General features: G+C 39.6%; 1 protein-coding gene across 1 annotated transcript in view; it reads right to left on the reverse strand.

Annotated features, from left to right (window-relative positions):
• LOC109482579 (chromodomain-helicase-DNA-binding protein 1-like) overlaps positions 1 to 25746 on the reverse strand; it is a 48440-nt gene that overhangs the window by 22389 nt on the left and 305 nt on the right. The window contains exons 2-15 of the mRNA XM_019785345.1: positions 25535 to 25646; positions 25002 to 25276; positions 11800 to 12013; positions 11191 to 11283; positions 10261 to 10347; positions 8491 to 8582; positions 7994 to 8133; positions 7486 to 7603; positions 6774 to 6901; positions 6015 to 6237; positions 5117 to 5217; positions 2567 to 2620; positions 678 to 862; positions 113 to 240 (exon numbers count right to left, since the gene is read on the reverse strand). Coding sequence (XP_019640904.1) covers positions 113 to 240; positions 678 to 862; positions 2567 to 2620; positions 5117 to 5217; positions 6015 to 6237; positions 6774 to 6901; positions 7486 to 7603; positions 7994 to 8133; positions 8491 to 8582; positions 10261 to 10347; positions 11191 to 11283; positions 11800 to 12013; positions 25002 to 25276; positions 25535 to 25543 — 1847 coding nt within the window. The 5' untranslated portion in view covers positions 25544 to 25646. The remainder of the gene's footprint in view (positions 1 to 112; positions 241 to 677; positions 863 to 2566; positions 2621 to 5116; positions 5218 to 6014; positions 6238 to 6773; positions 6902 to 7485; positions 7604 to 7993; positions 8134 to 8490; positions 8583 to 10260; positions 10348 to 11190; positions 11284 to 11799; positions 12014 to 25001; positions 25277 to 25534; positions 25647 to 25746) is intronic.

The raw sequence follows: 25746 nt of genomic DNA on the forward strand, positions 1-25746 counted from the left end.
GTGTTATATAGATGGTACTGTATGTGCAGAACAACAATTGTTGTGCTCCGCAGGACAAGGGTTAAGAGTGTATGTTAGGCCTTGCTGATGGAAACTGAGAAAGTCTGCGTACTTGCACCAGGAGTGAGCGAGCCAGTTGAGTCCGTCCAGCTGGTAGTCTCTCAGCTCCAGCTTGTCCGAGCCTCCAAGGTACAGCGGCTGCTTCTTCAGCGCTACAAACCTCGGCCTCTGCTTCAGAACCTGGCAAAAAAAACGCAAAGAAGTATATAAGCTGGGACAAAATCTGTATCTCAAAGCATATGAACCAAACTTTGTTGTTTGATGAACATGTCAGCGACATTTGTTGAACAAAGTCAAAGAAATTTCTGCTATTTATGGCCCACTTGCATTTTCAGAAAATTAATACTTCTCAAATTGACTTTTTGAAAAGGCATTCTATTTACGAAGAGCTGTTGCAGACACACTGGATTACGATTCAGAGCTGTGGTGGTTTTGCTTTTTTTTCTCTTAACACAGGGATTTTGCAGGGTGTTTTTCAAAATGCATCTATCGTTTTATCAAAAATGTATGTAAAGCAAGTGTATGATAATAATGAGAACAAACGGACCTTTAATAGAGGAGGGCTTTAAAACATTTTTTTGCAGAAAACACACAATGCCTGCAATAGTTCCTCCTACCTTGGCGGTCATTTTGCCGGGGATTTTCTGGGACTTGTTCCTGGCGTTGTATCCGTCGACGGCGTCGGGGAAGTACATGGAGATGAGCTCGCCGTCTTCCCACGAGCACTCGGAGTACGGCAGACCCTGCCACTTCACCAGGTAGTCCGGGAAACCTGACGCCGAGTTCTTGGCAGGCTGCTGAGCTGAGGGGGTGGAAAAGAAAGAAAAGTGTGTTTGTGAGACAGCAAGCAATGTATCCGTGAATAGTTTCATCAGGTTGGTAAGTCACTGAGTAAAGAGACTCTTTCTACACAACCAAGTTTGGGACCACATTGTTGATACAGTTCCCTGTATGTACATGTGTAGATATGTAACTTTTACGTTTGGGAACGCATCTATGGCAGCGACACCTGTGCTGCAGTGCAATGTGAACCAGTCAGAATTGTCCCGAGGAAGGTGACAGATGGTCACCGAAATGTCGGTAGTGAATAAAACACTTGGATGTGTAATAAAAAAAGAGTCTCTTTACTCAGCAACAAATTGGACATCCATGCAAAAATATCAGGCAGCAAGGTTTGGTGCAACTCTACACGAGTGTCAGCTACGGAACAGCGTAGTACGTGGACCAAGAGTGGAACAGAGCTGCCATTAGCTGCAATCTTTCGTTTTCTAGAGTAGGTTTTGTGAAATTTGGGCCATCTACTTCATTTTGTACAGATATTTTCACTGTAAGTGCAATGACAGCTCTGGAGTGACAATACCTACAAACTGTTGTCTTTCTTTTCCTTTTCTTGCAATTGTTTCGTGAAATTTGGGCTGTCTACATGTACTTCATTTTTGTACGGAAATTTTCACTGTAAGTGCAATGACAGCTCTGGAGTGACAATACCTACAAACTGTTGTCTTTCTTTTCACGTCTTTGCACCTGTTTTGTGAAATTTGCGCCATCTACTTTTGTTTTTCTGTAAACGGCTTGTTGGAAGTTCTCTCCGTAAAACCAATGTAATGACAGCTCTGATGTAGTGACAATGCCTACATGTAAGACGGAGCTCCTAGCAGTAGTAGTACATGTGCATGCTCTTCACAATGATCATGCATTACAGAAAGGCTTTCAGCATACAAAAACTGAAGCACAACCACCAGCAAATGTAGTATAATGCTTCACAGTTGTTTTTTTTTCAAGATCCAGTACAAAGCGGATGTGCATACACTGCTGACAAGACAAAGCTGATTTGGGATAAGCGTGCAGCATCCACTCAGCATACAAACGTGTATCTACAAAATTTATTTTCTTCTCTGACCAAAAAGGTACTGAGTTTTCCAATCGTACTCCAGTCATAATTCTTCAATACTTCAAGACCATTTCTGAAAAACGGCTAACAACCTTGCATTCATAATATCTTTGCACAGACACGAGGGGGGGGGCATAAAAACGTTTCATTTCTTGTCATGGCATGTGTGCATTGTTGTATGCCAGTTTCCAACTGCATACAAAATGAAAACAAAAGATTCACATTAGTCAAGACCCTAGAAACAGAAAGAAAGTCATTATAGTCACCCCTTTCCACTATCGGTAGCAACCCCTGAGCAACCAATGATTTCACAAATCTCTGAACAAATTTTCTGATGTTTTGTATGTTTCTCTTGTCTATTAAATCATAACTTTAGATCTTCCAACTTTAAAATCAAGTTTCACACAAATTTCATTTTGGACGCTCAGCAATTGCAGCTTAGTTGAAAGGGGTTTGAACGATCTGTAACTAACAGAAACATGACAAGAAATGAATCATTTTTATGCTTCGGTGGTACATTATAGCAGCCACACATTCACACATGACAGCGTCAAGGACGAAAGCTTAGCGGAAAGACAGAGTGAGAGAGAGAGAAAGAGAGAGAAGCTCCCCTACCAGGAGCTTCTTCGTTTCGCGATACTCTCCCACCTGAGGTCTTGCTCCTGTGGGCTGAAAAAGCAACACAGGTACCGTAAATTCACTTTTTATTTTCGCGGGGACTTCATTTTGGTGGAAAGGCGGTTTGGTCTTCGCCATGTTTTTTTTTAAGGTCCTGGTTGGAATGATTCTGTAGTGCTTTGAAATGACATATTAGCTGTCACGATTTTGCTGTGAAGTCATCACGAAAATAGAACAACAAATGTACACACGTTATGTGTTATGTTGCTTTTTTATAAACTGAAACCCAATAAACATGTATGCTATGTGTCCGCATTAAACCAAGTTTTGATTATTCATTTTGTTTGGCTCAACTCTGGTGATATAGAACTCTGTGTGCTAGCCTGGTTATATGTACAATGTACGTACATAACGATTGTGTAATGAGAATAAGTTTGTTCAAAGTTTGAAGTGTGCATGCAAATTGTGATGCATGTGGATAATATATCTAGTTGAAGGCCCCAGGCAGTACATAATTAAATGGCAAACAGTCTTCAACTTTGACATACAAATTTCCTGTAAGACCACAGCAAGTAAATTTTATGGATGACATCCTCTGCAGACTTCAAATCTAATGCGAGCGGGCGAAAAAAAAAAAACAAGGCAGGCCGAAAAAAACAAGGTTCCTACATGTTAACATTTTGACTCAATCATTGTACAAATGGCTTTTATTCAGTGGGAACATCACATATACACAGCCAGCATCACTGCATCAAAGTAAGAAACAGAGCCTTTTCTTGTCTCCTCTCTTAATAGTTATCTGCCATCCATCTTCCGGCATAGCGACAGATATCTTTGCCCATTTTCGGCATGTTAATCACTGTCAGAAGGCAACAAAATTTTGTTTTCTTTTTTCCCAAAGTCAGGCAAAAATTAATGTGCACGCTGATGTCATCCATAAAAATTACTTGCTGTGGCCTAATGCATCACACAGTGCATGCACACTTTGTACTATGTCTGCAGCATTTAAATGCTACTGATCATCCTTTAAATACATTGTTAACATCAGAACATAAAAAAATGCATAAAATTGCACGTCAAACGTACAAGACACAGCCAAACCTGACCAAGAAGACCACTTGGGGGGCTGATAAAATGTGGTCTATGTGAACAGGTGGTTGCTATAGACAGGATTCTCGATGCTTGTATAAATGATCTAGAGGTGGCAACATTGGTCCTTTTGTAGAGGTTGGAGTGGTGATCTGTCAAATTTTCCTGAGCCAGCAGCTTCAGAAAAGCGTTTCCTTGTAGATTCTGAGGTGGTGTAGACCTGATGGCAATGTTTGGTGGTATAGATTGATGAAATTGGTAGGAAGCCGACAAGCCTAAATAAACGCACCTGCCATTTTGGGCGATAGCATCCAAAAATCCTTGCCCAGTATCCAGTAGTCACTTGGATAGGTTTGACTGTACTTATATACAAATAGCATACAATATGATACAGGAAAGGGTATTAGAATGAGATGTGATCCAAGCTTTTGTCAGTGTTACTGAGAGAAGTTTGTGAGTTTGAGTGAAAGGGGCAAACCTTGCCAAACGAAGAGTCCACACGTTGGGTTTGGGTCGGGGTATGGTGGGGACAAACACTTTGGCTGTAATCCTGGTACCACAGAACATGGGAGGGGGGCATGCAGCAATAATAATAACTTGCAGCAGCAAAAAAGTAAAGTGCCAACTAAACATACATTTTCTTTATCTTGCAGCATTTTTAAAAAGCACAGCCATTCACTTAAGTGAGGACTGAGCTACAGTGTGCCCTCTGGTTCACTACCAAGCACTGCACTTATGCCAGCAAATAGATAGAAGGAAGTTGCCATTTCTTCTCTACGTGCAAAGATGCATAGTGGTGCAGTATTCTGCTGTTTATAGCTTGAACTGAAGCCAGACCACATGCAACAGTGCCTGCTTGGGTTTAAGGCAGACACACACACACAGAACCGTGTATGGTGAGAATTATGCATAAAATGATAAATAAAAAGTGCCTTACGACCATTGAGGTCAACTGGTGGGGGAAACCCAAAATCAAAACAGTTATACCTCTATGTTCCAACAACCCTAACCCTTAGTCAAAACTGAAACAGATTTGGACTGTAATTTCCTATACACGAAATTGGAAAATTCAATGGCAAGTCCAATTTACAGTAAGTTCAAACCTGTTTAAGAATGACTTCTATCAACACAGCAGAACAAATGCAGAACATAGGGGTTTCGGAACATAGAGGTGTCTCAAATCCAAACAAGGCTGTGCTAGAACTGGTGCTAACTGAGGAAAATGCCTATTTAAGTGATTGCGTCTGTGGCTATTGTTGCTCACAACAGCACGATAAAAAAAAACAAGTGCAGTGGCAGTGGCACGTGACAACACAGTACAGACTTCCCCATGTTTGTGGTACCGGGAGGAACAGGCCAAGAGTGGTTTGTCCGCCCTCGTACGCCCGTAACGGAGCGCGGGTGACTTACATGGCGGGCCGGCTAGCTCATGCTGGGGACTGGCGGGGTACGCCATACCTATGATTCTCTCAACCTGCTGGTAGGCACTCAGGAGGTCTTCGTTCATCTCTGACTGGCACTCAAGGTACTCCAGGTCTTCTGGGGACGCCTGGTCTTTCCTGAGAAAAGAAACGTAAGTTAGATGGAGATACATATGCTACAGAGACGGACAGACTTAGCTACACATGATATCAGAGTTCTAGCTGGCATAGTTTGAGCTCAGGAGGTCTTCATTCATCTCTGACTGGCACTCCAGGTACTCCAGGTCTTCTGGGGGTGCCTGGTCTTTCCTGGGGATGAGAGAGACAAGCAGACTTAGCTACATGTGGTACTGGTGTTGTAGCTGGCAGAGTTTCAGCTCAGGTGGTTTTCATTCATCTCTGACTGGCACTCCACGTACTCCAGGTCTTATGGGCATGCCTGGTCTTTCCTGGGGATAACATAGTTAGATTGAGCTACACATCGCTACAGAACAAAGGAGTTAACCAATAAAACACCATTGAGTGTAACACACCGGTTCGTGTAGTAAGTACAAGCTGAATAAGACTGGACTGTAAGGTTTGATCCATGCACATAAGTAGGGACACCTATTCTTTCCGTAAGTGGGGTAGGTTCTGTAATGTGCTGCAGGGCTTCTGTCCCATTTAGGACAATACTAACCAAATCATCTGGCATATTCTGACTGTCAGCTATAGTCTATTTCATGGAATCCAGTATCAGAGACAAGTTTCAAGTTTATTCAAGTTTTACCAGGGAATACCTCAGATCCGTTTAGACTTTCTTTCGTTTTTTTTTAATGATATGAAAAAAAGTGTTTTGTTTGTTTATTTATTTGCATATAATCAAAGAGAAGAACAATAAAATGAACATATTACAGTAAGTGACAAAGTGTCAAAAGTGACATTGTAAAGCCTACCACTGTTGCAGGTCGTTCTTCTTCTTCATGTAGTTCTCGAGTTTCTTCATGCCCTTGACCTTCTGCTCGGCCAGGGTCGCCTCGCTCTCCCAGGTGTTGTGCAGGTGAGACCAGTCCTTCCACTTGATGAGGTACTGTGTCTCCGTCTCGTCCGTCTCCGGGTCAGGAGGCTTGTTGGCGGCCGCAGCGTCCGCCGCATACATCGTAGTTATTGCACCAGTGCCTGCACACAAAAAAAGGAAGAAAAAAAATTTAGAATTAATTTGCAATGAAGGCAAAAACCCTATCCTCAGAAGTCATAAAAGCCCTCTCTTCAGACTTGAGAGTTGATAGTTCTAAGCATTTCTGCTTTTTGCCCAATGTTCAATATGAAATAAGCAAGCCAGTGCGCACACAAATCTCAAGTTATGTCCAATTCTCTGTGTTGACATTAGCACTTCAGAATGACACAAATCAAGTGCTGTCTGCACATTACCTTGGCTAGATTGCATCTGCCCCCTTAGAGGTCTTCTAGGGCAGTTTTGGCTGCACATAGGGATATAGATGTGAAACCTGCATTGTTGGTTCCATACAAACTGTAGATTATTGTTGCTCGGATAGTGGAAGGAAAGTGATCTGTACTTACTCCCTTTCTTGCCTGTCCTGTGGTTGAGAACCCTCTCCATTGCCTCAGCATCATCGTAGAAATAATAAAATCAAGATACAGACGTAGTGTTCAAGTCTACAGTACATAGAAGGTGTTGTTCTTGCTGTACTTACTCCCTTTCTTGCCTGTCCTGTGGTTGAGAACTCTCTCGATTGCCTCAGCATCATCGTTCTCCTCCTCTTTTGTAGCGATCTCCATCAGGTCATCCGAGTCCGTCGCATCCGGACTCTCCTCTTTGTAACTGGAACAACCAGAAAAGTTTAGTGCTTTGGTAATTTGTCTTAAGGTTGGAAAAACATGAAGAAATTTGCAACAGATATTCCTCACATACATAAACATATCTAAGGAGTGATATATACATCCATCTGTCACATTTTTATTGTATTTGCACTCGACTGGGATGAGGACAAAAAGGGTAAAGCAGTCATCCTCAACTCAAGTGCAAGCATATTGCCTTTTTGTCTAGTCAGTGGTAGCGTGATGCAGCTTATGTTTTCCACCAAGCATACTGGTCACCCCTACTCTTCTCTCAAGTGTGTTGGGTTCTTTTAAGTGACACTTCCTCATACATGGGCCACATCACCATCCGAAATGACATAGGATGTTGGGTGATAATGAGAGCATTTTTATCTGTATTGGTATAGCCGGTATAACTTGGCGAAACACACCAGCTTTGCAGGCACAGCGCGCGGCAGCTGGCTACATCATAATACCGTAAACTTGTTACACGCAACATTTAAACATCTAATTCCAAACACTGTTTAAAGCTGTTTAAAGCTATCTAGTGCCCCCAGTGTACAATATGGATGAGTTTCTGTTGTGTACCTGACGTTTGCAGCAGCTTTTCTCCTGGACAGTCTCTTCTGTTCCCGCTCGCTCAGACTTCCCGAGCGCTTCCGACCCTGATTGTTGGCAGCTGACTTCCCCTTGATGGGGGCTTTACCTGAAGAACACAGGCACAAAAGTCAGGACATTAACCTTTAGCACACTGAAGGAGCAATCTGGGTACCAATTCTATATTGGTTAGGTAGCAGAAAGAAGGTTCATGTCTGGCTCCACCTAATGTATAAACATCCAGTATCTTACAATGAATTACAGTCATTAAAGTATTAAGTATATAATCACGACACTAACAAATTGCGAAGGGCCATGGAGGACCAAGTGCTGGACTAAGTGTTAAGTATAAAAAATACATTTCTGCAATGTATGTATATACTGTAAACATGTTGTATGTAATGTATGTTTTCCAGGGCCCTACAGTAAAGCTGTGTCATACCATTGAGATGGGCCACCTTTTTAAATAAATCAGAAATACATAAAATCCACAGTTTACCTCTGACTCTGGCCTGTGGCCTGGTGGCTGGTCTGGCTGCAGGTTTGGCCCTTCTTTTCACTGTGTAGTCATCACTGCTGCCCGAGTCATTGTCATCATCATCATCGCTGTCACTGTTGTCTGCCTCCCAGTTTTCACTTCTGAGAGAGGAAAAGAAAAACAATTTTCTTCAACGAATGCGCTTAGTGCAAGGCCAAGAGACTAGTTATAGCTATTGAAGGGCAGCTCTAATTACAAACTAAACCTGAGTGTTTAACGTTTTGTTACAGATTTGAACTGTGAGTGTTTAAACAAATCTGTGTTTTCGTAGCACATCACAGTTTCCCCCAGACGCCAGGGACCTTGGAGCAGTAGAAACATATGATTACAAAAGACAGGACTTCTTTAAACTTAGCAAAGTCTGGCGCCATGAACTGTGCAACATTTAGGACTTGATGGAAGGGAGAAAGGGCCAGCTCCTGGCCTGAGCACATAGGCAGGCTACTGTTCACACTTACGATTTCCGTTTTCTTCTGGATTTCGCTGAGATGTTTTTTCTTCTTTTGCGGTGATCTTCATCATCATCTTCATCATTTTCTTCGTCAGACTCCTGCATTTGACAGTGAGAGAAAACACAGATTAACCTGCTAAGGTAGCTGTTGGGTATTAAAGTTGTATTGGTTATATATAGAGTTAGGCAGCAGGGAGAAGGTTAACATACGGTGTTGTCATTGACATCCAAGTCAATATTTCAGAAGGTTATTAACCATCAGCATGCTACAGTGACCAGTAGGCACTGAAGTTGTGTTGGTTAAGGGGTTAGGTGGCAGGAAGAAGGTTAACATACGGGTGTTGTCATTGACATCCAAGTCAATATTTCAGAAGGGATTGTTAACCTTCAGTCTGCTATGGTAGGTGTATAGCACCAAACTTTTATTGGTTATGTGGTTAGACAGCAGGGAGAAGGTTAACACACTGTGTTGTCATTGACATCCAAATAAAGGCTTCAGCAAAAATATTAAAACTTTGTAGATCCTTCCAACTCGTTAAAATGTAAGATCCATTCAAGACATATTACATCCAAAAGTAAAACATCCAAAATGCTGCACATTTACATACAAAAAGTCGTGGTTATGCCAACAAGACTTAATCATTCAAAACCATGGATGAGCACTTTTTGTATAACAACCCTATGATAATCCAACCAATGATTTATTCATTATATTTAATCATTTAAACGTTTTGGGTAATCAGCAATATAAGACAAGCCAAACTGGATAATTTTTTTTAGGAGTCAAGACATTTCAGACAGTATTTTCTATCTTTTAATCAATGTAAGGCCACACCAATTTAATTTCTTGGTTAACGGATTCGCCGCTTCATTTTTTTCTGATTTGCAAATAAAAATAAAAATTCAGAATCAACTGCAAAATGCTCATATTTTGCCCTGAACAGTTGAAAACAGTCCTTTTCTTCCTAGTTGTTACAGTTATTCAATCTTTCAATGCAGGGGTATCATTAAAAGTTCAAAATTCATTTAGATTTTGAACCAGCCAGGTGTGTTGACTTCATGGCTCCTATCGTACCATTTTGGGCCATAATAGGATTCCTAGGCCTGTTTTTGTTTTTTTTCGCCCGCCCGCTTCATTATTTTTCTAGAAAAATCCGTTAACCAAGAAATTAAATTAGTGTGGCCTAATCTGTATACAAATGAAATGAAATGTGTCTGTATTATTCTATGGAACTTTTGGAATCCCATGTGATACATATAGAATACAACACCTGGTTTTCCGCATCGCCCGAGGTATCGGCCTGAGGGTGCTGAGGAATACACCGTGTTGTATTTTATTTATTGTCATTTGTACATTTTATTTATGTCATACCCACCAAAGAAAACGCGCCTTTCAATGCAAGATGAGCCAAAAGTTGGTGCCACTAAACCCTAAAATGCAACAATATCAATTCTAACATCCAGATTCTGTATTCAAATTTTCAAAAGCGGCAAACGCAGTTAGGGCAAAACCTGTTTGAATCGTTCTATGGAAGCCATGGAAGCCCGGGCCGTACTGTACAGTACGGACCGGTCCGGAACCCATTATCAAACGTTATCGCGGCCCGGGTATGATATAAAACTAGTTATCACACTGGCCTGAACACTTGTATCAAACACTACTGCATGACAAAAAAAATGTGTTTCTAAATGGATGTGTAAATGAAATGAGGAAAGTCAGGCTACTGTGTGTGTGATCACTCAAAAGAAAATGAATTCCTTGTGTGACCGACAGTACCTCCATGCCTACATTATATCTGCTGGGTTCTTTCTTGGCTCGGCTGGATCTTCTCACACCATAGACATCCGGGTACTCCTCCCACATCTGGTAAACACAAACATAAACAAAGCTTAGACAAACATAAACAAAGATTAGATAAACATACACAATGACTGGATCAGTAAAATAAGTTTTATATGTATAGTGTGAATAGTTTTAGTTTTACAAATCGCATTTTCAACAGTGTCGCTTTCAATTCATTACTTTAAGGTTTAAAAACTTTAAAATCCTATATCATATTTGGGAAATTAGCGCCAAAGGAAAGGTTCTAACGTAACCATTGACCAGTGTTTCAGCCAGCATTAGTCTTTCTGTCATTGAATGAGATTTTGCCACGCAGGACAGGCAAAAACTCTGTCCAATCCATTGTTTTGGTCAGACAAAAATTGGCATGTAAAGATATAGAAAGAGATGCCATTAAACTTTGAATAGTCAAATTTGCCCCATGAAATGCTAAAAAAAACATTTTTCAGAGGGTCAAGATTTCAAAATTTCCTAGGGGAACAAAACAGGGATGGCAGAAAAAAAATTCAGGCTACCTAGTACGCTGCTCTAACATTACCTACGACAGTTTAGAAGCGACAGTGTGTGAGCTGCAACCTTCCCACCTGTTTGAGATCAGCCAGTCTCTCCTTCTTGGGCAGTTTTGACAGTATTTGAGAAGAAAAGGTTGCAGCATACTCTCCAAGCAGAGGGTTGGGGTTATTTTTGCCGTGTTTTAGGCTTTTTTTATCGGGGTTTCTCTTTTGCATTGGAATTTTTTTGGGGGTGAAAAGAGAAACCCTGATAAAAGAACACGCCAAAAATAACCCCAATCACAAACCTCTGCTTGGAGAGTAGTGCAAGCATAACCCGAGACAATAGAAAAGTAGCCAGTAAGATTCCCACCTGTTTGAGATCAGCCAGTCTCTCCTTCTTGGGCAGTTTGCCTGCTTGGTCCTTGCTGTCTGTGGCCGGGTCGTTCGACTCATCCCCATCCTCCTGAAGATGATGATGAAATGGTTTATTGTGAATAAACATATACTTCTTTTAACCTCCCAAAACCCACTAATTTTAGAAAAGGTGGGACATTACGTCTTCCATGATCTAAAAAAGAGAAGTCAGACCCCTTAGACATAGTTTTAGACATAGCTATAGCTCTAGACAACTACCTTTTATCATGTAGATTTTAGTTATTTTATACTACGTTTCATTGTTCTGTTATGTTTGTAATCTGCAATTAGCCCCCCCGGCATGAATTTGCGATTAATTTCTTCTTAATAAAAACACTGGCAGCCTTACATAGGCTGAATTGTGGTTATCTACATTGTAAGACTCAAATTGACAACATAGTAGAAAATTCTTATCACACATGGATTATAACAGACGGAAGGCGGGTACAATCAGTCAATATAAAATTCCATACATTTTAAAATCAATTGGTGATTATATTCTAACAAGGTTTTGCTCATGAATAAAATATTCTGTAATATACATGGAGGCCGCACAAATATTTACCTGCTCTTCCCCATCCTCCTCCGCTTTCGCGCTCTCGTTTCCGGATTCGCTCGCGGAGCTGGATCCCGATCCAGATCCGGATCCCGACTTGGACTCGGACTCTGATTGGCTGCCAGAGTCGGAGCTGCTTCCTGATTGGCTGCTGGAGCTGGAGCCGGATTTTGATTGGTCCTCATCGTTGCTGTCCTCTGACCCAGAGTTGCTCTCATCTGAGCTGTAAAAAATCAGAGAGGAGAAAATTTTTCAAAATTGAATATACAAAAGCAATTTGAACACTAAATCTGAACTCAAGTTTAGCCTCTGTCACCCATCAAAATGTAAAAGTGCAAAATAAATACATTAAAAATGCACAAATTTGTCAGAAATGCAGCTACCCTCTCATTGGTGGCCGAACTACTCATTGCCATGCTCTCATTGGCTGAATTGCTAACTAAGTGTAATCGGCATTCAGAATCAGTCAATTAAGATAACCTTTTTTCAACAAAAGTATGGTATGTTTAAAAACTAAGAATTCCTAATAGTTAATCTACAATTATCTTTAAAAGTCTAATAAGAAACACATCAGTTTGGACAAAACGTTAGAAAAGGATGTAATTGTACAAGGTACACTGAGACCAGCTCATCCCTTTTCCACTGATACCAAACACTACACCAGGTACAGTATACAACATCGATACTGCCACATGCTATCCTTCACTTCCACATTTCTTACCATTTAGTCATCTTTCTAGCAGCATGGAAAGTGAAGAATAAGAAGAGAGTTACTTAAAGGGCATTCAACACCACTTCAATCATTGAAACTTTTACATCTACATGCTGAAGAAAGGAGCAGTGCTAGAAAATGTGTATATCAATACTAATTTCTAAGAAGAAAGGAAGTGTTAAACCTTGCTGTTTTTTGTAACATATTGGACTGTTATCTAAATTCTAATAATATTTTTGTCGTGTTCTTGTTGGGTTTAATTATGGCTCTACAGAAAGCTTCTGACATATATTGTAGTCTGATACTTAAAAGAACCCAAGGAGTTAACCATAGGTTTGAAACCTTCATCAAATTGCCCAACATCACATTCAAGAATATTGCAATCAGCAATCAACCAAAAATATAGAGGTATTCTTATGTTTTCATACAATTAAGATATGTCAGTCTTATGTAAATGACACAAGATGACAAATTTTTCTATGAATCCAAAATACCACACCAGAACTGTCACAAGACTATTTGTAAGGGATAAATACCACCAGGCTACAGCTTAAAACTTCTGAAGACCCCCAAAAATGTCAAATTTGTTCCTAAACCCTGTCTAACCAGTACAACGATATCTACACAACATGCCCTATCACGTAGTATTCTTAAAATTGAAATTCGGCAGTACGTTATCAAAAAGACTACGTAACAGACACCACTTTGGTAAAATTGCTTGAAGGGATAACACACAACACAACATAACTTCCCTTAGTACTGCTTTTGTATGGCATCCTTTGTAACAGCAGAAATTTAGGGTACATTTAGCACTCTGTACATAAGGATAGAAAATATGAAATCTAGTCACTTATTTTCAAAATAAAACAGGTTAGAAAGTAATTAAGTTCAGCAATGAGTCCAGATAAGGCCATGTTAGAGAAGGCATTTCTGAGCTGTGAGGCCAGTCAGTAGATTTGGGGTCAATGCCCTACTTTCCTACATAATGACAACAGCTAACAATGTGCAGGCAAGGAACCTACGAAAATGGAGCTTAAGCTTCTTAAAAACAATATAACAAGCACAATAAAACTGTTACAAAGAGCCCTTCAGCGTTATTGTACATATGTGGTTTCACAGGCCCTATTTCATGCTAGTTTACAATAGAAAAACAGCCTTGAGTATGTCTTTTACTCTTATTTGGTCTATTCAATACTCTACATTACAGAAAAAAGCTTGTCACAAGTTTAATTGCTTAACCAAGGTCTCAAATACATTTTCTGAGGAAGAAAACCCAGAATGTTTACCGTCTTTAACAAGCCATGACAGCTTAAACTGAATAGAACACTAAGCAAATATTTGGCAAAGGTCGATTTTTCAACTGCATAAACACTAATGCCTTTAAACAGTTAAATATTTCCTATTGGATCTTCTAAAATGCAAAACTATCAAAATTTTCTCTTAAACCTATTCAAAAGACACTGATTTTGTAAGCTTACTACAAGAAAATGACAACAGAACTGCAGATGCAAGACCAGCTATGGACAAAAAAAACCAAATGCATTTTCTTTCCACACTAAACACTGACAAAAAGAAAATTCCCAAATTCTATTAAAAACACACTCAAAATTGTCTAATTTCTAAAGATGTAAAATACAAAGGAGTAATTTTGTAAAGAATGTAGTATAGCCAGGTCCTTGGCAGTCAACACCAGACACAAGAACAGCAAAATGCTTCAAACATATGCCACTCCCAAATAACACACTGCCAAAAAGGAAAGCCCAAAAATATACTAAAAACATCTTCAAAAATTGTACATAATTTTCATAGATATTGAGAAGAAAATGGAATTATTTTGTACAGAATGTAGCCAGGTCCTTGCAACAGCAACAGCTGCTAACGTTGCCTGCAGCCTTGTCGGTACAACTGTGTTCTACCTTCAGCAGGGCCCCTGCCTACAGACATGATGTCATCGCTTACATTTCAAAATTGGCTGACCAATCGCAGCGCGGGGGCCCTCAGAACAGGCATTTCGTATGGCAGGTAGCTGCTACAAACTGTGGAGGCACGGAGTTAGCTGTTCTGGGCATATGCTAGGGACTCGGAGAGTTACAATAGTACTGAGGTACAGTGAACGAAAGAATAAAGCATTCACAAGAGAGGATACTCCAGAAATGTCAATTACAAACACTTTTACGTTTCATCGAAGGGAGGTTTTTCTTTTTATTTCAAAACATATAGAAAAGAAATACAATACAAAATACAATTTTAAGGCATTAGTTTATCATAAATTGTAACAACTTTTGTTCTCAGGAAACTGCTTGACAGTGTTCTGGCAATTGCCTGCAAAATGTTCATCGTGTTTAGCTTAATTTCTGTTTCTAACTTTCTCTTTTGTGTCTTTCTGTAAAATTTTACTACTTAGCTTTCTATTCTATAAAGAAAGTTATTTTATGATGACTTTCAGATTCATACTCAGTGACAAAGATCAACAGCCTTTTTTTCAAAAGTTCAAAGTTTATGTTGAAAGTTTCGGCATCTTTTGACGACTGACTAGATATTCAAAGGCACTGAAGAGCTGGTGTGTTTGCCTTGTCACCTTTTCAAAATAATTCATAAATATGTTATGATAATAATAATAACCTTATGATGTGTGTAAGTTCTTAAAATAGAGAGGTTCCTTTTTTTACACTGCATCAATCAATGACTACATAACGTAAAGTGGAAAAACTCAAGGCGAAGGCAAACAAAATTGTTCTTGAAACTTTTTTTAGTGTTTCAGGCACAATTCACACACAGTAATTATTTTTCAAACCAGAAAACTTTCGAAAGAGCTTTGCAGCAGTTGACACTGCCATTCCAAGTTGCTTGAACAACTGGATCAACAGAAAGACATTCATTTTGCAAAAGAAACCAGTTTGTAGTTTAAAAAGAGTTCTTTTCCAAATAGTTCTTTGTAACTTCTTTGCCAAACTTACATTTGTATCAAGCAACTGGATGTCTTTTGGCAAAACCCATCTGGAGTTTTTGATAAATAAACAAGAATGTAAACATATACTTAACATTGGTAAACAATGTTTCTATACTCTTTTTCTCCGTATTCAGTTGTCAACATTGGAATTACCAAAGCTCTAGAAAGACCCTTAATGTTTTAAAGATATCCAAGAGTTACTACAAGATCACATAAAACATCATGTCCCCAAAAAATGAAATACAGTGCTTCTAAAAGTAAACAAACACTGGCCTTCAGTGCTTCCAGTGGCTGCAACAATCACTGTTTCTTCCTGAAGGTCTGGCAAATTCATTTCTCAGCCCAGCTCAAAACAACATGGTTCATGTGACACTATGGATATTACACTACACATACAGCAGCAAATAAACTCCTTTTTCTGTAAAATGTGGAAAAAGACTACGTATCAGACACGACCAACCGAGAAAAGTCTGCTGTTATACCAGCATGGAAGGTTTAAATGTGTCAAGGATTTTGCTGTTTATATGCAGCATAAAACGTCAAGTATGCATCTCAAAATGTGTAACCACATTTCAAACATTACAAAGAGATAGTAAAAAAATATTTACAGCAAAAAATTTAAATTTTGGTGTTAAAAATCAGCCCAGGAAAGGTCCCTGTGGCTTTCTCCTGTTCTGTTTTGTTGACTCTAGGTTGGGTGGACTGCAGACTTCATGGTCTGTTTGTCATGCAAAAGAATGGCCTGTCCAACATGTCCAACCTGATTACAACAGTTATCAGTGCAATCTACCTCATAATTTGCACAAAAACAACAAAACAACAACAGAAAAAGCAGCTAGATCTCTGTAGGCAACACAGAACAGGCGGATGGCCCTTTCTGAAGCAGTTTTCAGCCAGGAAAGCAGCACATATCCTGTTCAAACAAACATCAATTAATAGGAGTAAGAAAATCTAAGCTTTTCATAAACACAACTAAATCATATCCAGTTTTATAAAAAGATTACAGCACCAGCAATGGTTAGAGTTGACAACAAGGCCGTAAAATATGGCTGTGAGGCCAGGCAGCCGGGAGTCTAGACCACTCCTTTCAATTTCAAGCTGCGTCACCAGAACCCTTACTGGGGGCCCCATGGCTGAACAACAACAGCTTTACATATCTGTGGTTCGATGTAGAAAGGAAGCAAATCGGCTACAGAATCGTGACAGCAGGGGATCAGGCTGTTCTGTATCATTTTTAGGGCAGACCAGCTTGTACTGAATGGCTCACTGGGGTCCAGAATAGCAAGGTAAAAACCAACGGTAAAAATTCAAGAAAATCTGGATTTTCACAAAATCCACAAACAAGCCTAAAATCCTTGAAATCTCTCTTTAACTGAACATTATAATCCACGAAAACAAGCCTACTTTAAAGTGGGAAACAGGAAGAGGCAGCCAGGCCTGTTTTCCACTCAAAGGCAAGGGCATGCAAAATTAACCACAACATATTCACAATGGCTGGGCAAGCACACGCCCTAAAAAACACTTCCTCACAAAAACCTCCACAAAAGAAAAATTAGCCGTACAAATCCTCAGAAACAAAACCAGAAACACAGAGAACAACATCCACAGCTAGCTGCATGCAGAGTGGGGAGGGTGACAGTACCCTGAGGTCCGCACACCCGACACAGACGGTGAGAGCTTGTTGCCTGACATGGCGGCTGGGCTCTGTGCTGAATCCTGTATGACCTCCACTCAGTCTGCAATGCAGCAAACCAGGGGCCCCTTCAAGGGAGGAGCTTTCTCTGTATGTTACACTTACCAACAGTACTAGTAAGCAAGGCTACACAGAAAAAGTTGCAGTCGTCTGGTAGTACATGTTGTGTTCGGTAACAGAGTGGTCTTAGCTTGGACAAAACTTCAGAATGTGGTCTGATCTGACATACTACAATTTCTACCTGATATACTTGGGCACCTTCAAAATATGGAGGAGCTTTCTGTACTATATAACACTTAGCTTACTACTAACAGTAAGCAAGGCTGCATGCTAGAGAATGTTATTGTTGTGTGGTAGTACACTGTGTTCTGTAGCGAAGTGGTCTTAGATTACATACAAGAGTTACAAGACTCCAAAACCTAGTCTTGTCTAACATACTACAAATGTGGTACCTTCTACTTGATGTTATACCTAGATGGCTTCAAAATAAGGAGGAGCTTGCTGTATGTAACACTTGCTAACAATAAGCTAGACTGTATAGAGAATGTTAACGCTGTATGGTACAGTAGGGCTCTGTACCGAAGTGGTCTTGTTTTGGACAAGGTGGGCAAGATTTCAGAACCTGGTCTAAAAAAGGGCAAAACAAATCTATGCTTACAATCTTCTGTCTGATGTTACACTACACACCTTCAAAATAACCTGACATTGTCAACAAAAGAAACGGTCCTAAAGTAACATTGAATTTAATGGAATTCAAAATTTAACTGTTAACAAAGCTATTTACCAATTTCTTCCCAAGTTTTGTAACTACAAAATTACAAACAGTTAAGTTCAGAAAGTCTTTTTAACAATGTCAACTTCTTTTGAAACAAATAACACCATTCTGGAATGACACAGACTTAAATCAAGTTAAGCAAAGCTGCATAGAGAATGGTACTGTGGTCTGGCACATTAGGTTCTATAGCTTTGACAAGGTGTGTAAGACTTCAGAAGCTGCAGGGTTGGACAAGTTTTCAAAAATCCACTTGCCCTATTGGGCAAGTACATGGTCATTTCCACTTGCCCGAACCAACTTTTCACTTGCCCAAAATATGCAATGTACATGACATTTTCTATGCATTTTTACTACCAGCAAGGAAATTATTTTATCGTAGAGTTATCAAAATAAGGTGGTCTGAGACTTGCAATGAGTAATTTTGCACCAAATACAATACTTCGCATCCAAAAAATTTACTTGCCCGATTGGGGGATATTCACTTGCCCGAACAGTGCTTTTACTTGCCCTGGGCAAGTGGGCAATGGGACTTGTCCAACCCTGCAGCTGGTCTAGTCTAATCAAATGTGTTGTATCTTTTGCCTTATTTTATAATAGTTATACCACACATCTTCAAAATTGAAATAATCAGACATTTTCATAAACATACTGCCCTAAAGTAATATTGCATTCAAACACTTTCTATGGGCGGAACTGCTGACCAATTTGATCTAAGTTAAGCAATTACAAAGTTACAAACTCTTTGAACACACTTTCAGAAAGCCTTCTTTGCAATCAACTTCGGCCAACTTATTCACAAATGATCTTTGTACCTTTCAAATATGTTGAAACATATGTTTTATCACTATGACCATTAGCAAGGAAATTATTAATAATTATAGTGCAATGTCCACTGTTTCCACAAATTGAGGTCAGAGGTCAAGGAAGCACAAACATTTTGACCTTCCAGTAAACAACAATGATGTAAGAATGAAACATTGGTTTTGATCAACAAATCAGCAGTTCTTGTTTTGTATGTTACACCATCTAGAATGTAAATCTTGCCAATACAAACAATTTTAGTTAATAAGGGCAAAACTATAATGGGAAAGTTTAGGAAGTTGGTTAAGTTTTGCAAATTGAAATAACAAAGCTCATTTACTACAAACTGGACAAATTTGCAGTTATCTTGTTGACATATGTTGCATTTCTTCTTGATTTTTGAACAGTTTAAAACTTTAGAATCTGGCACTCACTTGCATATTTTCAGAGATGTTTTTTTAGTTGCATATATTTTCATCTACTGCTTTTACATATTCCTTCCATATACCTGAAAATACCAGGATCCATTTGGCTTTTCTTCAGTTTAAGGTTTTGGTAACTTGTTGCAGGGACATGGGAGATCTGAAAACTTATTTCTAGCTTGGCATTAATAATGGTGATAGTAAAACTCATTTCTCATCTGAATGTCTGTCCAAGGCTCAAACAAATTCAAGCAAATTCATTGTCTAACACAGAGGTATAGACCGAGCCTATAGCCACACCCACCTGTCAAAAGTTGACGGAAATATTGTTACACAGTTAGCATTCTAGCCCTTCTTAAAAATGAGCTTTAGCATGTGGTTTATTAGCTTGCATGATTGTGATTCATGATAATGAGCCTGATTAAGCCTGCAAAGTTGCAAGTTGTCTACAATTTTACTTAGGGTCTGGAAAAAAGTTTTCGCAATTTGAATTTGCATTGAATTTTAAAGCCCTACATTGGCTTTACTGTCTTTCTTATTACCTTTGCCAAGAAGGCTATGTTTTCAGGTCTGTGTGTCTGTGTGTGTGTGTGTGTGTGTGTGTGTGTGTGTGTGTGTGTGTGTCTGTCTGTGTGTGTGTGTGCGTGTGTCGGTTTGTTTGTGAACAGCAATTCTTGATTAGTCACGAGTTGATCTTTATGATATTTGGTATGTGGGTAGGTGTTGCCAATATGAAGAGATGAAAAGCCTTTGGGTCCCCTGGCAGCTTTTGAATATACTGCAGCAGCACTTCCAGTTTTGATACCACATACTCTGGACAAGCTACAGGGTTGATTTTTTAATGGTAGATACTGTTGTAGCTCTTGGGCTTGTGAAGAAAGGGACACAGGTTTGGGCCCCTTAGCAGCTTGTTTTTTTTTTTTGCGCTGTCGATTTTGTTTGAGATTCTGAAAGTCAAGTGGTCACCATGTTTTTTTATACTTTCCTTTTTTTTTTAAATTTCAACCCCAAATAAAAGTTTTCAGTTGCAAATAAGCTTCTCTTTTTTTCATTCATGAAATGATGGATTTGACACATGCTCGAAAGTATGGACCAAGGCTGCAAAAAAATGTAAAACTTTTGCCATCATAGAGACATTTTTATGATTGTGAATCTATAAAAGTAATGAAAATGTGACTGTATGCATCTTATTAGTGCACTTTAAGTTGGAACAACAAACAATATCTATGAACCGAGCATGGTAAAATTTGCAGAAGTAAAAATGTCATTCAATGTGGTGAGGGGGGCGTAAAAAAAACAACCATGTGATTTTATCTTTGAAAAAAATAGAAAAAGCAAGTATCGAAACCAAATTTTTCCATCCATACCAAGCCAACAGGTCTTGATCTATTACTTAAGAATGTCTACAGCTGAAATTTGTGCTTTGTGACAAAAAAGACTACCCTAGAGACATCATTTATAGCAATAACATGAGGCAGGCCCATTACTAAAGCCCTGGAGTGAACACTATTATAATGTATAGACACAGAATTCTGATGCAACAAAAATCATAACGTAGTATACTCCAGTTTCTACTTTGGAAAAACAGACTTTCTTTCAAAAAGAACAGCTATTTCAAAAATTAAGAAAAGACAGTCTGCATTTATTGCAAAATTTGTCCTTCATTGTCTTTTACGTGAGTAACAAGCAGATACAGAGCTTGGACAGCGACTGTTTTTTTCCATATCAAAAAATTTGACTTGACTTTCAGTAGTTCATTAACTCTTCTCTGTAATTTCCTCGAAGATTCTAGAATAGAAGCAAACATAAATACAAAACAAAAGGCATCCCCAAGGCTACATTTTCCTTTGTTGTCATTTCAAGCAAGGTCAGACGTATGTGTTACCTTTACAAATAAATACACCAACAAGCAACATGGATCTAACAATACATGTGTGCAAGTACATTGCTAAAGCACAAGTGATATTTAGGCATATTAAACTGTATTCTGATGTCTAAATACCACAGATATTGTGCTCTTACAATTGTCTGTGTGTCTGAAGTCTATACCAGTATCTGCGACCAAACCCCGGTAACCAAACAAAGACAAAGAGCCTTTCCATACTAGTGTAAATATGTGTACACAAAGAAGACTTTTATTCAGGCATTAATAATGTTCTACGAAGCCATCTGGAACCAAGAGTAAATTCTGTAACCGTTTGACATAATGAAGGATAGAATCCATCCAACTGTCCTAGGTAAAGTCGAGAGGTATTAGATTCTCTTACTGTTAAGCAAAAAGGCAAGCCAGGGCAACTTTGATGATTCAAAATCATCATTTTCTAGCTAAGTACACCTTCTAGTTCTACTGAATTGAATAATCCACCATCAAAATGCACCTAAACAACTTTTCCTAAAACAAAATCCCTGTTGAGTCCATGGTGTGAGACCTTGCCTGGTCAAAAATGTTCTAGCTTAAACCCAACTCAATTTACTAAGGATTGGCATTAATTTCAAACTCAAAAGCACCATTTTATTGCAACATAAGCCCTCTAGATCTACTGATTTGAAGACTGCACCACTAAAATGTACCAAAACAAGTTGTTCTAAAAGAAGGATCCCTGTTGAGGTTATAGTGTGAGGTAGAGAGATCCTGCTTGGGCAAAAATGTTCTTGCTTCTCCAACTCCAAGCAAGGCATTAAATCAAACTCAAAATCATAATTTTCAAGCAAAATAAACCTTCTAGTTCCACTGAATTTTCAGAATCCACCACTAAAATGTACCTTAACAAATTATCCTAAAAGAAAGATCCCTGTTGAGACTACATTGTGAGGTAGACTAGTAAAGAGGCCTTGCCTAGGCAAAAATGTTCTTGCTTTCCTTACTGAAAGTAAGGCATTAAATTGTTTTGAAATTAGATTCAAAATCATCATTTTTTAGCAACATAAACCCTCTAATCTACTGATTTGAAGACTGCACCACTAAAATGTACCAAAACAAGCTGTTCTAAAAGAAAAAGGCTGCAGCAGAGGTTTTTAGACCCAGCCAGGGCCGCCCCTTCACTAGCCAGACTCCCTCCTGTAAACACCAAGTCCTACGTGACCTCTGCTATATCTGCAATGCGACAATTCAGGGGCCCACAAAGGGAAAATTTTCAACACGCAGGAAAAAGGCCTTTACCGCAAAATTCACAACATTGTCCTCCAAGATTTCTGCTGGAAACTTGGTGCCTGTGGTCTAGAGAACACCCTGGTCGGTGTGTTCAAGTTACCGCGGCAGAATTTTGGTGAAATGGCCACAAAAAAGGGGTTTCCACATGGACAATATGGCCTGTGTGTACACACTTGAAGCATATGCTCTGCAAGGGCCCTTCACAAAATATTCTCCCTGTTTTGAAAACACATCTTTTTGCAGACTACAAATTGTTGACAATGCCTGCTGCCTAGGTGACAAACCATCCAAGGATGGTCTCTAGAAGAGGTCAACAACACAAGCTAAAGTAGAGTAGATATATACCAGCTTTGCAATAGTGCAAAGGCTTTGGCCTCAAGCCAAAACTCTTTTTCCACTTATTTATCCTCTTACACACACTTTTAACGGAATATTCACTGTATAAACACAAGGTTTGAGGCTTCACTGCACATCATGACTACCATCTGAAACAACTGTACATCCAGGTAAACGCAAAGCTCACAAGGACAAGCTATTCACATCTCTTCATAAAAATACATGAAATACACAACATTATGCACAAAAAATCACAACAGCTAGATAAGTATCAATAGAACTTGTACTACAAAGTTAGTAGACCAGAATGGACCCAGTCCTTGTCTGTTGTCTGTACCCTAGACCAGTCCTGCTGCACCCAAAGTGCCTGGGCTAACCCCTCACTCAGGGCCTCTCTACTAGAACATGATGTCATCGCTAAAACATTCCAAGATGGCTGACTATGTCCAGATATACTTTAGCACAAAAAGTGCCTTAGGAAGGGAACAAATAAATTACCAATTCTCCTCTGGAAGGAGACCCATGAATGTACCAAATGCTGTCATGTAGGCATCGAGTGGTCTAGGACAGATACAACTCAGAAGAAGACATGGAAAAATCTGATGTGCGTGTGCAGTGTATATGTGACTTGCATCTAATCATTACATAACACACCATGGACTGCAAGTGCACTGAAATGCCTAAACATCTTTTACAAAGTTTCCAACCTACAAAACAATGATGTGGAAATATTTTGGTTCTTCACATCCACAAAGATATGACTTTCCCAAAGTTATAAGTTAACAACAGTGAGCAGTATTTCATCCCAGTTTCCCCATATTGTTTGTAATCTAGGCTCTTTATTTCACTTTTAGGATATTTTCCAACTTATCTATGAATATTAACAGGAAAATATCAACAAATGCTGTCGTGATGCACTATCCAACACAAGTTTCATTTCAAGGACACTTTTCAATTGAACAGTCTGGTCAGTATGATGCCTTGATATAATAGTACCTCAAAGGTAGCTTTTCATGATGTATTGTAAGAAGTAACATGACTTATTTTCTCACTAGCTGACATAGGAGACACAAAAAGAGTAAAATAATGGGCCAAAAACATCCCTGTAAAGTCCAAGATACACTGTATAGACCTTGCCTGCTAGAAAAGCTATGTAGTATTGCTAAGAGAACAGTGTACAACATACTGAAAATTCCTTGCTAAGAAGATGCAATATCGTAGTAATATACTCTATCTTCAATCCCCAAAAAGCAACTTAAAGAAACACTGAAGTTCAAGGTCAGCATATTGTTTTCAACACCTATTGATACACAGCAATGACCCATGACTTTAAACCTCTGGCACAATGTTGAAGTTGAACACGTCGCTTTAATTTTCGAAGAGGGGTTTTTCATTGCAAATGCTGCAATGTTGAATTCGCATCTCAATAAATTGAGAGTCATTCTCGCTAAAAATTTTCGAAAAAGGAAACCTGTATGACTATGCCTGTATGACTATTAGACATGTGCCTGTCACCTGGACCAGTGTCTTTCAGAGCAAAAACAGGCATGGAATACTTTCCGAATTGATTCCAACTTTGTCATGATGTAGCCACCAGATCTTCATCAAGTCTCCATTTTCATGTACTAGTATCTGCATGACTTACTTGCATTTGTATGTCTCTACGACTATCGCAAATCGGAAAAGTGGCAAAGACTGACAAAAAAGGCAGCCTTCTTGCCTGAATCAAGGAGTTGAGTACAGAAGTCTGTTCTTGCATGATGCTTAATATCTAACCCATCTTCAAATAAACCCATCTCAGTAATATTTCATGTAAAGATATTCTCTCAACTTGAAGTCATAAATGACAGCATTATCTATATGTGAGTGTGTAGGTGGGTGTGTTCTTTCCATAGGGTGGGAGGGGGGCAACAACATGTGTGGGGGGTAAATGCATAGAAAAAAGTTCTATTCACATAGAAAACAGCACTACAAGAAGCTTCTTTGTGTGGTATTACAAATCCCTATGGTACATATGCACGGTAATGACAGTATAGTCTGTAGTTGGTCTGTAATTTGGGCATAAAATCCTACATATACGACCTGTAAAGTTTCAGAACATGCCAGAAACAACCTAACAACAGACATATGTTCCAGTTTACTTGTTCAGTTCCTAGCCTAACTCACTACCATATGCGACAACTGAGGATAAAATTCGCCTTATTTAAGCTTCACTTTTTCCACGTAAAGTGGCTGTATGCTTCGTGTACTACAGTCACTACATTTCCCGGCAAAGTGTATGGACTGGTCGCTAGTTTTTACCCGGTAAAAAACCGACAAAGACGGCTAAAAAGGCACAGGTTTTGGCGGGGGAAAGGTGGGAGGAAAATACCTTGAGTCCCCACTCTCTGCCGAGGACGGCTGTTCCCTGGAATTGTCGCCGTTTTCCAGCGCGTAAGAAGTGGTGTTCTGGGGTCGGGACGGCTTGGTGGACCCGGTGTCGGGGCCCTGGAAAGTCGTCGAAATGTCGGAACCGAGAAAGTTGCTGTCGAACTCGGCTTCTGGCAGGCCCTCGACTGTGGTGAGGGACGGTGACGCAGTCGGAATTAGAGGCTGGGAATGCCCACCGACTCGCTGGACGCCGCCTCCGTAAGAAAAAGAACCAAACTGCGGAAAAAATAGAGGGTTTTCGGTAAGGTAGTTGTCGGGAAAACCTGCATCCTATCCGTCGGAACACATGAAGCTTTACCGCCGCAAGAACACTGCCACATGTGCTGAAAATAACTGCAAAAATGCCAACTATTTGTCCGAGAATCCGAGAAAAACAAGCACGTGGGGGTCTTCCGAACGCTTTGCAACTGCTTGCTGTACACAAAAATGCAATTTGAGCGAGGAAAACCGGGTATAAAAGGGGGAGCTCCAGACCTGTTCCATCACTTTGCAGAGAGGCGATGTCGGTCGCCCCTCATGTGAGCCAGTAGAGGTCGACTCGGCGTGCGAAGAATCGAGAATTTCCGGCGGCCTGTTGATCCTAAACCTGCAAACGGGGTACAAAACAACCGTCAGTGAAACGAGGATGCAAGAGCGAACGATTTTAGACCGCGCGAAGCCATCAAAACGTCCTTTTCCGGATATTT

Source organism: Branchiostoma belcheri, unplaced genomic scaffold (genome assembly GCF_001625305.1).
Source record: "Branchiostoma belcheri isolate BF01 breed outbred unplaced genomic scaffold, Haploidv18h27 scaffold6, whole genome shotgun sequence".
Classification (NCBI taxonomy): Eukaryota; Metazoa; Chordata; class Leptocardii; order Amphioxiformes; family Branchiostomatidae; genus Branchiostoma; species Branchiostoma belcheri.